The sequence below is a fragment of the Pleurodeles waltl genome, chromosome 12 (assembly GCF_031143425.1).
Source record: "Pleurodeles waltl isolate 20211129_DDA chromosome 12, aPleWal1.hap1.20221129, whole genome shotgun sequence".
Classification (NCBI taxonomy): Eukaryota; Metazoa; Chordata; class Amphibia; order Caudata; family Salamandridae; genus Pleurodeles; species Pleurodeles waltl.
Window position 1 is genome coordinate 500,759,482 of NC_090451.1, and position 14,278 is coordinate 500,773,759.

The window sequence follows — 14,278 nt, forward strand, 5'->3', positions numbered from 1 at the left end:
ATAGGTTTGGAGGTTTCTTTAGGGGCCTGCTGAGCTAGAGGCCAAAATCCACAGCTAGGCACTTTGCAAAAAACTGGTCAGTTTTCTTTGGGGAAATGTGATGTGTCCATGTTGTGTTTTGGGGCATTTCCTGTCACGGGCACTAGGCCTAACCACACAAGTGAGGTACCATTTTTATCGGGAGACTTGGGGAGAACGCTTGGTGGAAGGAAATTTGTGGCTTCTCTCAGGTTTCAGAACTTTCAATCACCGGAAAGTTGAGGAAAACATGTTTTTTTTGGTCAAATTTTGAGGTTTGCAAAGGATTCTGGGTAACAGAACCTGGTGAGAGCCCCACAAGTCACCCCATCCTGGATTTCCCTAGGTGTCTAGTTTTGAAAAATGTACAGGTTTGGTAGGTTTCCCTAGGTGCCGACTGAGCTACAGGCCAAAATCCACAGCTAGGCACTTTCCAAAAAACACGTCAAATTTCAATGTAAAAATGTGATGTGTCTATGTTGCGTTTCCTGTCGTGGGAATTAGGCCTATCCATGCAGGTGAGGTTTCATTTTTATTGGGAGACTTGGGGAATACAGAATAGAAGAACAAGTGTTATTGTCCCTTGTCTTTCTCTACATTTTTTCCTTCTAAATGTAAGACAGTGTGTAAAAAAGACATCTATTTGAGAAATGCCATGTAGTTCACATGCTAGTATGGGGACTCCAGAATTCAGAGATGTGCAAATAACCACTGCTTCTCAACACCTTATCTTGTGGCCATTTTGAAATACAAAGGTTTCCTTGATACCTATTTTTGACTCTTTATATTTCACCAAATGAATTGCTGTTTACATGGTACACAATGAAAACCCATTGCAAGGTGCAGCTCTTTTATTGGCTCTGGGTACCTAAGGTTCTTGATGAACCTACAAGCCCTATATATCCCTGCAACCAGAATAGCCCAGCAGATGTAACGGTATGTTGCTTTTGAAAATCTGATATCCCATGAAAAAGTTACAGAGTAAAACATGGAGAAAAATGTCTGTTTTTTCACCTCAATTTCAATATTTTTTTATTTCAGCTGTTATGTCCTGTAGGAAAACCTTGTAGGATCTACACAAATGACCCCTTGCTAAGTTCAAAATGTTGTCTACTTTTCAGAAATGTTTAGATGTCTGGGATAAAGCATTGGTTTCACGCCCAATTGTGTCACTAAGTGGAAGGATGCTAAAAGGACAAAAAATAGTAAAAATGGGATATGTCCCATTAAAATGGCAAAATTGTGATGAAAAATGTGGCTTTATGATTCAAGTCTGGCTGTTCCTGAAAGCTGGGAGGATGGTGATTTTAGCTCCGCAAACCTTTTGTTGATGCCATTTTCAGGGGAAAAAATACACAAGCCTTCTTCTGCAGCCCTTTTTCCCATTTTTGTTTTTAAAAAACGAAATTTGTGCTTTATTTTGGCTAATTTCTTGCTCTCCTCCAGGGGAGCCCACAAACTCTAGGATGTTGGAAAAAAGGACACAAATTTGGCCTGGGTAGCTTATGTGGACAAAAAGTTATGAGGGCCTAAGTACGAACTGTCCCAAATAGCCCAAAATAGGCTTGGCACCTGAGGGGGAAAAGGCCTGGCAGTGAAGGGGTTAAGAGATCCTTTTTGGATGAGTCCTTTACTGGAATACAAAAAGACAGCAGAGCTGAGGCACAGGAAGGACTGCTGTAGTGATATGCTACAAGAGAGTGCCATATCTCTAACTATTGTTCCTTATTTTCTCTACACTGATCCCACTATCCTTTACAGTGGGCAGTCCAGACTGGTGCAGACCTACATTACGGCTGAAGCATGCACACTTGTCTACAGAGATACTGGACTGTAGAAAGCATCCTAATCCATTAGTTGCCAAGGGGCTGCACAGTTGACATAACGGTGAGTGGAGCTTGGAACACAATGCAGCAAGGCAGGTTCTACGTTTGGTCTGCACTGTCCACATTCTGAAATACAGGTCCTTAGACAATGCATAATGGGTGAACTTGTACCTGAGCTTCTCATGAAGGGAAGCACAGCAAGCTCCTAAAAACAGGGGTGAGTTCCTGAGTCTCCTGTCTTTGCAGCTGCTTTCTTTGCAGAGTTCTGGATGGCACTCAAGCACCCTGCACACACGGTGTGGGCTGAACGTCTGCTTTTAACAACATGTACAGCCACACAACTGGAAGAAGAGAACATGACTGGTCTGGTTACTAAGTTCATTCAGCATTTCTGATTCATAATCATGCTGACTCTAAAATAACAAAACGTGTCTTACTGCTACCCTCCGAGTGTCGTTTAATTATTTTTAATGTATCATCAACACGAAAGTCAGTGAGTTGGTCAATATTACTTTATTCGGTTGAAGACAGCAAACATAAAAGTACATTAAAAGCAAATTCATCAATTACATAACAATCATAAAAACATAAAAAAGGGACAAACAGCAAATTAATAAAATTGCAAGCACCAAATAATTCCTCACAGGGCATTCTCACAAACACTATCCTCTCAGTCATTTTACAAATATATTAAAAACAAAATTCAACAGTTACACAACGATCATAAAAGTACTTATAAAAGGACAAAGTGCAATTAGATAAAATAACAAGCACCAATGAATTCCTCATGGGATGTTCTTGCAGACACTCCCTTCTCAGTAATTCGACAAAGAGTTAACTCAGTGTTTTCCTTAAGTTAGTGGCATACTGGAGATCTCTCACCACAGCCTAGCAGATGTGTATTAATGGTAAGGTCTGTATAAAAACCAAAGATAGCCTGCATTGTCTAAAATTAGCACGTTTCCAAATGGGTAAACAGAAGCAGCGTCTAAGAGATACATAAAATTTGCAATAAAATAAAATGCAAAAAACAAAAAGTGCAACGTCGATTGGGCAGAATCATGATCACAGGGACAAAGGGGTAAAATCACGTAGTTTAAAACAAGCCTGGGAAAAACCGCCAGGAACTGCAGTCTTGAATCTCAGAGGTGTTTGCAGAGACCTATGATAACTATAAGGAATCCAGACTAGATATGAATTCGTGAAGGGTTGGTAGTGAGCAGAATCTAACTGCTCACTTTAGCTTTTTAATCTTTGTTTGCAGAGCAAGTTTAAAAATGTGTACTTACATTAATTCTTGAAAGAGACGGGCAGTCCCTTACGATTGTCAAACAATTCAGACATGTCCATACTGTGGCTTATTTCTTCAATATATTCCAGTCATGGGATTTCCTTTGCCCTATCCAGGCACAGACAATCTTTCAAAATCTGCCGCGTAAGTGTGGTTTAAGGGGTTGGACCTAATTGACAATCATAATCCGGCCAGACAAAGTCCAATTTTATCATTAGTAATGTAATCCAATCTCAGTTCAGTGTGACACAAAAAGGTGAAAATACTCTGGGAAACTGATAAGACTTCTGAAAAGTCTTTTTTTTTTTTTGGGATGATGCTGTAACCTGCAGACCACAAAGCCCTGCACCATGTGTGAAAATAGAGAGGCACTTTCATTTATACACTATGACCAGTTCTCTCATCAGGTAATTACCCAACTTTGAGGCAAATTTAAAAAGTGTCTCTATACTTCTCCCAAACATATCAGTCCTGCTGCAGCCTAGAGGGGACCAGCCATGTAAGTCACAGAAAATAAGTCTCAAGTAGGAAAAAGTAGAGACTGGGCTGATCTTAATTTGGTTAGCAATGAATGACTTATTCTTGTACTTTTTGGGCCTGAAGACCATCGTATTGGTCCTTGACTGGTTTATAGTGAAGTCAAGATCCATTATAAAATTTGCAAATCTATCCAACAGCCCCTGAAGCCCAACCAGAGTGTGAGCCATGAGGACTACATCTTCTGCATAAAGTAATGTGGAGATAGGGTGAATGCCAACATAAGGACATTAACGGTAGAGTTCGGAAAACATTTTGCCACCCCACTGATGTACAAAAAGTACAGGAAAGGGGTCAAAACACAACCCTGCTTGATCTACTAACGATCTGAAAGGGCTTTGTCGTCTTCCCTTTTAGGTCTTCTCTAACACTGGCTGTAACCTCACTGTACAATTGCGTTAAAGAGTTTATGATCTTAGCCTCGCCCACTTAATTTATCATGATGGCTCAAAGTTTATTCCAATTCACATAAGCGAATGCTGAACTAAGAGCCATAAATGCAGTGCAAACAGATCCACCTTTCACAACTGAACATTTATTGATTAGAAGATTAAAAATGAGACATTGCTCTTTTGTACCCACACATGGCCTAATATTATACTGTAGGTCAGACATAATCTCATTATCCTCAGCCCAAGATTCCGACTAATCCAGTAAAATTCTACCAATTACCTTCATGGTGGAATCAATCAAAGATATGGGATGGTAACATTTTGAGTCACCTTTGTCAACTTTTTAAAAAATCAGCACAATGTTGGCATGTGACAGGCCTTAGGTGGACTGGTAAAAGTAACAACCCTAAATATATTAGTAAGTAGTGGTACCCATAGACCAATATTTGCCTTAAAAAGATCAATGGAGACCCCATTGTTGCCAGGAGCCTTTCCAATGGGACTTTTACTAAGGTCTTTTAAGACTTCCTCACCCTCTATTATGAAACCACAGGGTTTAACAGGCACGGTCCTGAGAGCAGAGACGTTTTAAGGAAAGGGCAAATTTAGCAGAGAAATGTTCTTGTTTTTCAACACCATGCGACATCTATAAAAATGTTTCTTTTATCTCAAAACAGGTCCTCACATATGGGAAATGGGGGGGGGTCACAAGATTATTTGCAGTACTATTAGTAAGCTGCTTCTGTATTATAACTTTGAAAACACATCACTATCCTTCAATATGAGAGGCAAAAACATTGAGAATTTGGACCAATGTGCATTAACTTTGGCAATGATCTGGTCAAAGCAGGCATCAAGGAGCTGAAATTGGATCTTAAATTCAAAGCTATTCCGCGCACGGGCCCCCAAATTACATTTGGTCCTGGGCCTCAGAAATCCTTAATATGACCCTTCCAGTGAGGTGCCAAGAGGGGTACCATCATTATAAACCTCAGAGAACTGGGTAAGCCATTTGCCAAGAGAGATGATTACATCAAGCCCTGTGTTAGTAGAATCATTAAAAAAACGGGAGATTAAGCACTTGCCAGAACCCTCTGCTATCCTTTTTTGAACAGGCTATTAAAAGTGTTGCATAAACCTCCTCCCATGTTTATTTTTCCTGGTGGCAATAGTTTTTATAGGCTGTTCAACATAGTCGAACGTCCTCCTGAATCCTAGGGGCTGACTTCAAAGCCATCACCAAATTCCTGCGTGCCTTTGAGCAACTGGCATCAAACCAAAATGTGGTCTTGGCCTTCTGCGGATTAAAAGGAATCAACAACATCTCTTTAACAAAGGCACATAACCCACAATAATATAATTAATAGTGGCTTTCTCATCTAAACAGGTTAAAACATGTATTATATTTTCTTTATATTCTCTCCTTTCTGCATAACTCCCTTGTTTTTAGCTAGGGTGAGTGTTGGGGCTGGTACACCAACCTCGACATCCACCCTCTTCATGCAAAATGACACTGAAAGGAGGCAATGGTCATTAAATGTAGTTTCTATTACTGTAGAATTTGAAAGAAAAAAAACACAGCTGATGAAAAATAAAAGCTAATCTGTTAAACTACAACAGTCGCTACTGGTATATGTCCTCTTTAAAAATGGGTTGATGGATACTGAATTCAAGGCAAAGAGCAGGTAATAATGAGAAATAAGCAAGTTGAGTACTTCCCCATGAGGTGAATGGCATAAGTGGGCAGAAGTTGGTTAAGGCATCTCTAGAATGGTCCACCAATCCACAAGAGAGAGTCTCGAAAGTGAGCAAAGTTTGAGATTAAAACCTTCTGTCCATAAAATGCTACAGGCCCATCATGATGTGTCTATAAACCCTGCTATTTAATTCGCAAGTGCAGTAGCAATATCTGTGTTGTGTATGTCAAAATCATTATTATAAAAGTTGAGTAATAAGAAAATCACTGGACTATACATAAACCACAGACGGAACTAGGGGAAGTCAATATATAAGACCAATTAACGTTTCCAGGACAATTTAGAGTCTTGGGTTACAAGGCCACATTTTCTCTGCCAGCTTGTGAAGAGATTGCAGCTGTAAAAAAAAAATAAACCCATTTTTGTGCTGTGTCTCTAATGCCCATGTTTACTGACAACATATAATATCAAAGCCTTTTATAAAGTACAATCAGTCAGGATTGTCCAATTTAGAGCCAATGCCTGAAATATTCTGTGATGCAGATTCAAAATCTGAAATACACCTGGACATCAGGTGCCCCCACTAGTGGTTGGGCCAACAGCATGCAATACCAGAAGATTGCTAAAACTAACTTCACACTCCTCTCTTGTGATGTCAATCCACAGAGGTGTATCCCCTACAGTTGTGCTTACGTTTAAGTGGGAGGAGATATATATTCATGACTGTCAATCACTTGCTTCATACTTGGCTCGGCTGCAAATGTTTTTGCAACTGGGATGGCAAAATTATCCAAAGTGTCACCTTTACTTTGGGTATTTTGTATACTATCTGGCCTCGCCGAGTGCTGTATAGGGTGACAGAAGTACCCTAGGGGAAGGGCTACTTCCATTTAATGGTGTAAAATTCATCCTACTTAAGAGGTCTCAGACAAAAAATGAATTCCTAAACCTAATCACAACACAGTCATTCGTGTCCATTTTTGGCTTGTTGCTGACTTACTACGTCCTCCACATCATGGATATATTGTTGTGAAGTGAATAACTGGCCCCAGTTCTTTGTGAGAGCCAGTGGGCCACCGTTTCACCAGCTGGTTATGCATTTCTGTTTGAGTTGATTTAAGTTGTCAGACTCCCTTCAAAATGATGGTACATGGGGCAGCCTCAGGTGGAAGATGTAATATTTAAATATTTGTAGGGGAGAGGTTAAGGGAGATGTGGTAGTGTTGTTTCCTGATTGGGGGTCTGGAGCAGTGATGTTTATAACCTGTGCAATATCTGTACTATGACTGCCGATGGCAGTGTTTGTGTCACAAGAGTCGATCCAAGCCTGGAGGTGAAGTAGAGGCATCAGATTTAATATGTGCACCAGAGTACACCTGGTGTGTCTGTAACTTCATCAATTGAGGATCACTAGAGGTCCGTTGGTTCCATAAACAATCCATAAAGGTTGTGAACTGACTCTCTAAAGATTCTAGTCTGCAATTAACTGATGAACGTACCTTCACCCCCTCAGAGCTTGGGTAGGCTGTTCTAGTTAGCCAGATCAAATCTCTTAGGATCTGATTTCCCTTTACCCCACAGACTGTGTTTGATATTTTTTTCCTTTTGGCTGGGGGGAGGGGGGGAGGGCGCAAATCACAACCTTCTTAGAGTCCTGAATTTAGGCTTCCTCTGTCAGCAGGATTCTGTGAATGGTCAGTAGTGCTAAGTGATTGGCCACCGTTGCGATCTTTTGTCTTTACTGACAAGTCTAAGGTTGGCTGCAAGGGAGTTGCCAGGGGAGTGTCCACTTTATGTTTACATTTTTCAGTAATTTAATCAGGGGCTGACTTAACAGCAGTAGATAATCGTTCGTCTACAGTCAATTTCTTGACCCCCATAGCGTTAATCAAAAAGTTCACTATGGGATTTGAGATGACTAGATCCTTAACCACTAAGGCTGAAGATTTCCTTTTAACCATGGTCCTTGGTTATGTTAGGGGGGACACTCTGCAGCGAGCTGTGCACCAGAGAAGGGTGGCTGCAGACAGGTGCAGATGGGCCCGCTCTTGGCCCGGTCTTCACCCGGGCATGAGCTCAGGCGCATCCTGAGTTGTGGGCATTAAGAGCACCTCAAGTGCCCGGCAGTCTCCCTGTCTCCTGGCAAGAGTCACCTGGGGCATGTAGTTCTGGCTCCTGCTAGGCCCCATTGAGACGGAGTGGAATTGTGTCATTTAGCAAGTTTCCTGCAAACTCATCTGCCCTCAAGTCCTCTCTCTCAGCCCCTGGGAGGAGCCAAAAAGGTGTGAAAAAGCAAGGCTCAGCACCAGGTTTAATTATTTACCTCTTCCAATCACAGCCTCTGCATTTCTTAGTCAGAGTTAAGTGAAGTGAAATCAATTGTGAAGAAAAATATCAATTAGAATAAAAACAATTATGAGTGAACAACTCTCTTGAACAATTAAAATCGACATATTAAAATAGAAAATTAAACATGTGACGCAATAAGTTAGAACTCTAACGAAAGATGATCACAAGTACTTTTTCCGTAAATCCGATAATAAAGGACAGAGGCAGGTGAGATGTTCAATGGATCCATTATAAAAATCACGTGTGCCTACATTTCCGAATGGCGGGCACTGCTCATTCCACAGGCCTTCAAACTGGTATATCGACATATATATTTATATATATATATATATATACACACATATATATATCACCTTGAATCTTAACATACTTGAGTTTGCAGACTGCTTGGAATGAAGAGAGAAGACATTCCTGATTTGTCGAGAAATAACTGTGGAAAGTGTAATCTGTGTGTTTATAAGCCTGAAACTTTAACAAGCCAAAGAGTCTGCTCTTCCTCTGAAGGTCCTCCCTGTAAGCATTTTGTGCTGTACGCGGGGCATTTTCGTAAGAACCATAAATGCCGAAAGTTGATTGATTGTAATAGCCTCTTCTATAGCAGCAAAATTAAACTCTAAATTAGTTCCAGTTCTTCCTTTTAATTCACCAAGCATTAGCCTTTTTAGAAAATGTATGTATGCAGAATCGCACTAGCAGGCATACTTTAGCTTTCTCCCATATGCCTTGTTAAAGGCAGCTCGAGTCGTATTTTACTATATGGAGTGGATGAATGTAACTTATCTTCTTAATGTAGATTTTATCCACATCTTTGGTGTTTTCTTTTTCAAAAGTACAGAATCGTACTGCAAACATGGAATAATGTTTGAGTTTAGTGCAGTGATTGATTGATTGTCCGACAGCCCGCCCACTGTTATCCGTTATCCACATAGGTGTAGCTGGACACTACAATAGGCTAGGCAGGTAACGGACTGAGTGCTTAATTTTGGAGCTAAACCTGCTTCATTATCAAGATACAATGTTAGGTTGAAGATATATAGAGAAAAGAGAAGACGGACCAGAATGCATCCCAACTTTAGGCCATTTGATGTTGACATCTTGACGGAAACAGTCCTGTTTGCCAGTTCATGTTTCAAAAAGTATAAGGTATGATCGATCCCCCAGCATGATATCTATATGACATATCTACGACGCAAGATGCTTCTTTACTTATTTATTCAATAATAATTTGAGACTGAAAATATTATCTGCAGTACAGCAGCCTGTTCAGAATCCCGATGATTTGAACTAAAGTATGTTGCTGTCCAGGCACAGACTTTCTCCATTAAATATTTATTAACGAGTTTGCCCTTGCTATTGAGGAGAGTTATTAAACAATAGCTTCTTTGGTTTGTTTTTGAAATTTTTTTGTCTATCAGGGGAATTATTGCCCACTTCCATGACAAATGAACCTAGCCTGTTTCAAGCATTTGCAAAAATAGTTTGTGAAATAAGGTGCGCCATAATACAGGGTCTGCCTTTCGAACATTAATCGGATTTCTATTTCGGCCAGCCGGTCGAGAAGATCCACTTTTTTAATGAATAGCATAACTTCCTTCTGTGAAACAGCTAATGACATAGCAGAGGCACCACCCAACTTGGTCGCCCTGCCGGATCCCACTGATCAATCTCAGACCACACTGGTTAATCTTTATGGAAGAATTGAGGCCGCAGTTTATTTAGGCAATTTCCAATTTACAGGCGATCCTTACACACCATCTCTTTTCTTCACTCACTGAGCCTGTGCCATTGAGTTTTCCTATAACCACCTAGAAATACTTTTAAGTTGGGTTGAAATCCATCCTTTACTTTGAGCACCAAGTCCATTCCACTCTTTCCATGAAAACCACAAACTCCTGGACAGCTCTCTATTGGGTTTCTGCAACAACCACCACAGTAACACTTCCATGTTTTTTTTTGTTTTTTTTTCACCACTCCATTCATTCACACCAGCCCTCTCACCACCTTTGTGGGAGACCCCCAATCTTTTGTTTTTGCCCTTTATCACCCCTAACAATGTGCTTCCACCAGTCACTTCCCTCCTTGAACAGGCATAGCCCCAGATAACTCATCCAGTTCACCAGTTTCAGGCATTAGTGTATCCTCCTTGTTAGCAGATAAACCCCATCTTTTTTTTTCAAATGCCCTTTGTCACCCCTGACAGTGTGCGTCCATCAGCCCATTCCACTCCTTGAACAGGCATAGCCTCAGAGAACTCATCAAATTCACTAGTTTAAGGCATTTGTGTACCCTCCTTGTTAGCAGATCCCTTTCCTTCTCCCACTGACAGGACTGCCATTAAGGCATGCACAAGGGATGTTTTTTGTTTTTTTGTGCTATCCCATGACACCTCCATTATCTTCTGTTGTGCCTCTTGGAAGCACACTGCTCCCCCCAAGTTAATGTGTAAGTATTACCAGTTGTCAAAATTCCCTCTTGTGACTCCTTCATGTCCTTTCAATGCCCACTCCCGTGGGTTGAGGGGGTTCTCACCTCTGGGCCATGGCCACCCCCCACTGTTGGCTTTTGATGTTGCTGCAAATGGGGCATAAAACCGCTCAGATGTTCTCCAGCCTGGTAGTTCACATCCAGAGTCAATCCTAAACAGGACCTATCTCGTCCTCCGTGGCCAGACCTAAATCGACCCTGTGGTGCACTCCCTTCTCAGAACTGGCCTGATCCACATCCCTTTTTGCAGCTGACCTAAAATGAAATAGGCATTAGCATAATGAAAGGTAGATCATTTGTACCACTGAAATGTATATGATCAGAGCCAATTCTGAGTGCAAATCAGCTCTTTTAACCACCTCTTTGGGAGTAGGCAATTTGGCACAGAGTAACAGACTGACGTATGGTTGGGAGATGTGTATTGCCACTGCTACTTTGCCCCAACGACTCCATTCTGGGACCTGCCTTCTCTCTTACCAACATCCTTGCTGTAAGAAAGAGGAAGGGTTAGAAGCAGGAGCATTGATTCCTTGCTGTCAGAGTCATACAGGAGGATTGAACAAACTCCTCTGGTCCATCTCCTGCACATACAAGAGACATTGATCCATTGAAGACTGACACTCCCATAGGGGAAGCAAATCCTCGCTAATAATGAGCAAGCTCAGATATGTTTTGTCTGTCTCCTCCATTTTTCTAGTAATGTAGAGGTATTTTGGTTAGAGGTCTCTGTTTGCTTACTGTGCTAAAAGGGCTTTTAATCTGTTTAAAGTACAAATTCAAGTGATCATAAGTAAAACAACTCCTGCCCATAACCCCTAAAGTAGTTAGGTTAAACTACTTATAAGCACTAGATCACATTGCATTCTTACTTCTTGCACAGCTCATACACTCTCATACCTTTGACTTTCATATAATTAATGTTAATAGCAAAGTTAATGCTAGTTTTGATTTGTAGACCACACATATGCTGGAGAACAGGAGAAGGAAACAGGAATTTATTTGGGGAAAAGGAGCATTTGCAACAGTTTCTGAAAATCCACATTCTTCTCGGAGGCCCAGATGGGTAGCTTGTGTAGTTCTAAGGAATGGTAAATGTGATATTGGCATGTAGTTGGTCATCTACTCTCGGGCAGGGTACTTTTTTTTAGAGGGTGCAATGAGACCCTTTGTGATCTGGGGAAGTTCAGAATCTGTGTTCAAAGATGTATTAATAATGTCTCTCGTTTCACTGACTGTACTTCTGAGTGCACGCTTTAAACCAAACAAAAATATCGAAATAAACATAAATCCTAAATCAGCAAATAAAAGATAGCTTTTACAGTTTAACAAATCAGTATATGGATTAGGCAACTGCTATTGACCGGTCTTATGCCCCCTTCAGTAGTTTAGGCAATTCTCCATGAGTATCCAAATGCAAATCTGATTTTTTTTCAGACTCAGATCCTCCATTCTCTAGTCTAAGGTCCAGCCATTTCAGGGCAGCATGATGAGGAAGTCTATCTTTTCAAACTGATATCAGCCATTTGTTTTCATAAAACGTTGCTGTACTTTGCTGCATATTTTAAATATGTGCGCATTTCTAAAAACATTTTTGGGCCATGTTATGTTGAAGTGGTCCACCAAATTAAGCCTTTTATAGACTGAAAGTAATTATAACAAAATTGTAGGGAAAGAAACAGAATTGAGTTGTACCTTGCTCGTCTCGAATCAAGATGAAGGTTTTTGCTCCACGTGCACAGATGTTAGCTCGTAGATCCTCTAGTCCAATATCAGGAAGACACACATCATAAAGTGCGACAACTATGTTCAGCAGTTCATGACAAGACACCTATGAAATTATTAATATTGGAATTTGTTAGTATATTTTGCATTCACTTGCCACATTATGAGTTTGTACATTTAAAATTACACATGAGAATTACTTTAATGAACCTTCACAAGCACCTATTTTACAGCATTGAAACAATTACATTGTTTGTCTACAACTGTTTGTCACATTTGATTTCATAGAGAATTATAATATGCGGAGTAATTTCCCTGAATTGTAAAATTAACAATTTCATGCAAAGAATGTTCTAGGGCTTGGGAAAGCACAAAAAAATCAGATCATCCTCCTAATTCATCTTTTCATACTGAACGTATCCCTTTTAAAGGGACACCACAAAATAATATAGCACCTTGTAGATAGACTACATGGGAAAAAAGGGAATAGAATGGACATCTTTTAAAATCAGCACCTTGGTCACCATCAGACAAGCAGCATCTGACCCATATTTTGCAGTCATGTTTTAAAAATCAATGGTCTCCTGTTTGGTTCTTGAAGGGTGGACATTTATTCATTTGGGGGTCTTTAACAGCAGAGTGGATATCCCAACTCCAGCTAAATACAAATGTATTCAAATAATATTAGCCACTCATTGCCAGTGCCTGCCAGAAAGCATTGGAGAACACTGCTACCTGATTAACCTAAATTTAGAACCAAATTACGCAATTGCTACACCACCTCACTTAATGAGACACTCCAATCTTTAGGCTGCTCCTTTCGATATCATATTAATCCTGTATAATGTTTTTCAAGCTATTTATTCTTGAAACTAAAAAGGAATTATTGTTAACTATTTTGCCCTCTATCTACTCCTTTAGCCACTCAGTGATTCAGCAATCAGTTATGTAAGTGAGGGACTGTCATCCCTTGAGTCACAATTAAGAAACGCTTTGCATATTCTTTATCTTTTTAAACCTTAAAGCATAATTGTAAAACATACTTTTTCACAGAAACCCCAGCGACGTGGAGCTTTTAATGATGGTGGATGTACAAACTTTTGATGGAGTCCAGCAGGTTTTAAATAGATTTGAGGGCTGATACGGGTGAAATATGTAGGATTTATGGGGAATGTTTGTGGTGATGAGAGCTCATTCATGGTTTGATGATGGTGAGGGTTGAAGCCACTAAGGAAATGTTCTGAGGAGAGGAAACCTTTCTATAAGGCTAGGTGACATTGGCATACTGATGTCTAGAAATATCAGACTCTTTGATAATATTACAGAATGGTTCAAGGTAGCATTTAAAGGATTGAAGGTTATAACAGAGTGTTGGGTAACTCCGTCAGCTATGGGAACTGGCTTGGATAAAGTGCTATGAGTCTTGATGAATGGTGCGCAGTTAGCTAAGGAGGAATAAGATCACTCAATACCTTGCATTCAATACCAATACAAACATATAGGGAACAAATGGGAATCTTACTGTTAACGGTGTCAAAAGCTGTGAAAATATTACAAAATTCTAAAAGACAAGAGTCGCCTTTACCCAGAAAATGTAAGGCATCATCAGTGACTTTCAAAATGTTTTATTTAGTGCTGCAGTCAGCGGAATGAAGTCATCCAGGAGTGAAGGAGATCCAGGAGTTTGTTCTCATTAACAGACAAGCTGCAAGTGGCTCTACCAAGATTGAAGGTCATCCAGGAGTTTTTTCTCATTAACTGACTGAGTCAGTTGACTGTTAACTCAACTTCAAATGATTTTGGCAGGAAAGGGTAATCCAGGGGCTTGGCAAAAGTTATTGGATCGCTTATGTCTACGGACAGTTTCTTCAGGTGAGTGGACACCTGTCTTACTTTTAAGCAGTCAGGAAAAACACTTGTAATAGTGAAACGTTGATGATGTTGGGCCAGTCTGGCAAAAGA

General features: G+C 40.3%; 1 protein-coding gene across 2 annotated transcripts in view; it reads right to left on the reverse strand.

The window, feature by feature from the left end:
* Positions 1–14,278, reverse strand: part of LOC138267955 (uncharacterized) — a 1,270,490-nt gene that overhangs the window by 757,421 nt on the left and 498,791 nt on the right. For both annotated transcript variants that reach the window (XM_069217240.1, XM_069217239.1), the window contains exon 3: positions 12,287–12,422. In XM_069217240.1, coding sequence (XP_069073341.1) covers positions 12,287–12,422 — 136 coding nt within the window. The remainder of the gene's footprint in view (positions 1–12,286; positions 12,423–14,278) is intronic.